The sequence below is a fragment of the Octopus bimaculoides genome, chromosome 14, assembly GCF_001194135.2.
Source record: "Octopus bimaculoides isolate UCB-OBI-ISO-001 chromosome 14, ASM119413v2, whole genome shotgun sequence".
Lineage (NCBI taxonomy): Eukaryota > Metazoa > Mollusca > Cephalopoda > Octopoda > Octopodidae > Octopus > Octopus bimaculoides.
Window position 1 is genome coordinate 57,553,718 of NC_068994.1, and position 711 is coordinate 57,554,428.

General features: G+C 34.7%; 1 protein-coding gene across 1 annotated transcript in view; it reads right to left on the reverse strand.

Annotated features, from left to right (window-relative positions):
- The window catches only part of LOC128249352 (potassium voltage-gated channel protein Shaw-like), a 4,617-nt gene extending 4,473 nt beyond the window's left edge, over window positions 1-144 (reverse strand). The window contains exon 1 of the mRNA XM_052972610.1: window positions 79-144. Within this exon, the coding sequence (XP_052828570.1) occupies window positions 79-144 (66 nt within the window). The remainder of the gene's footprint in view (window positions 1-78) is intronic.
- Window positions 145-711: the final 567 nt, after the last annotated feature.

Sequence of the window (711 nt, forward strand, 5' to 3'; positions counted from 1 at the left end):
AAATTCGAAACTATTGTTGTTCTTGTTATTAATAAAGTGAGCTGAATGAAGCATTAGGGTATTGGAAACTATTCTTACCGGAATTTTCTTCCAGTTCTTAATTTTCTGGGTCCCAATACCGTGAAAGTCGACTTTGCTGTTCATCATTTCGGGGTCGATGAAATATGTACCAGTTATGCACTGGGGTCGATGTAATCGATTAAACCCCCTCATCCATAATTTCAGCCATTGAGCCTACTTTATAAAAAGATTATTATTTTCTTCATTGGTTATTACGCACAATCGATTGTTGATCGATTTACATCTGATTGATTGATTTACATCTGATTAAAGTCAAGATAAGTCGTTCGATATTTACAGCTGCTCAAGTTGCCTCCTTTATTGGACATTCAACATTACGGTACATCATATAAACACTGTTAAGAAGACAATACATTCACTTTGCGAATGTATACATGCATACATATATCAATATACATACATACAGACATACATACAGACATAAAAAACAAAAGACGAAGACAGGTGTATGAACAACAAGCAATTGTATTAGTTTGACGCTCGAGAAAAAGAAAAAGTCTTTTACGTTTCGAGCCTAGGCTCTTCAACAGAAAGGAATAAGAGAAAATAAAGAGAGAGAGAAAGGGAAAAAAACTTGTAGATTTCAGCAGTTCAGCATAGATATAGACAGATGTGTGTGTGTGTGTGTGT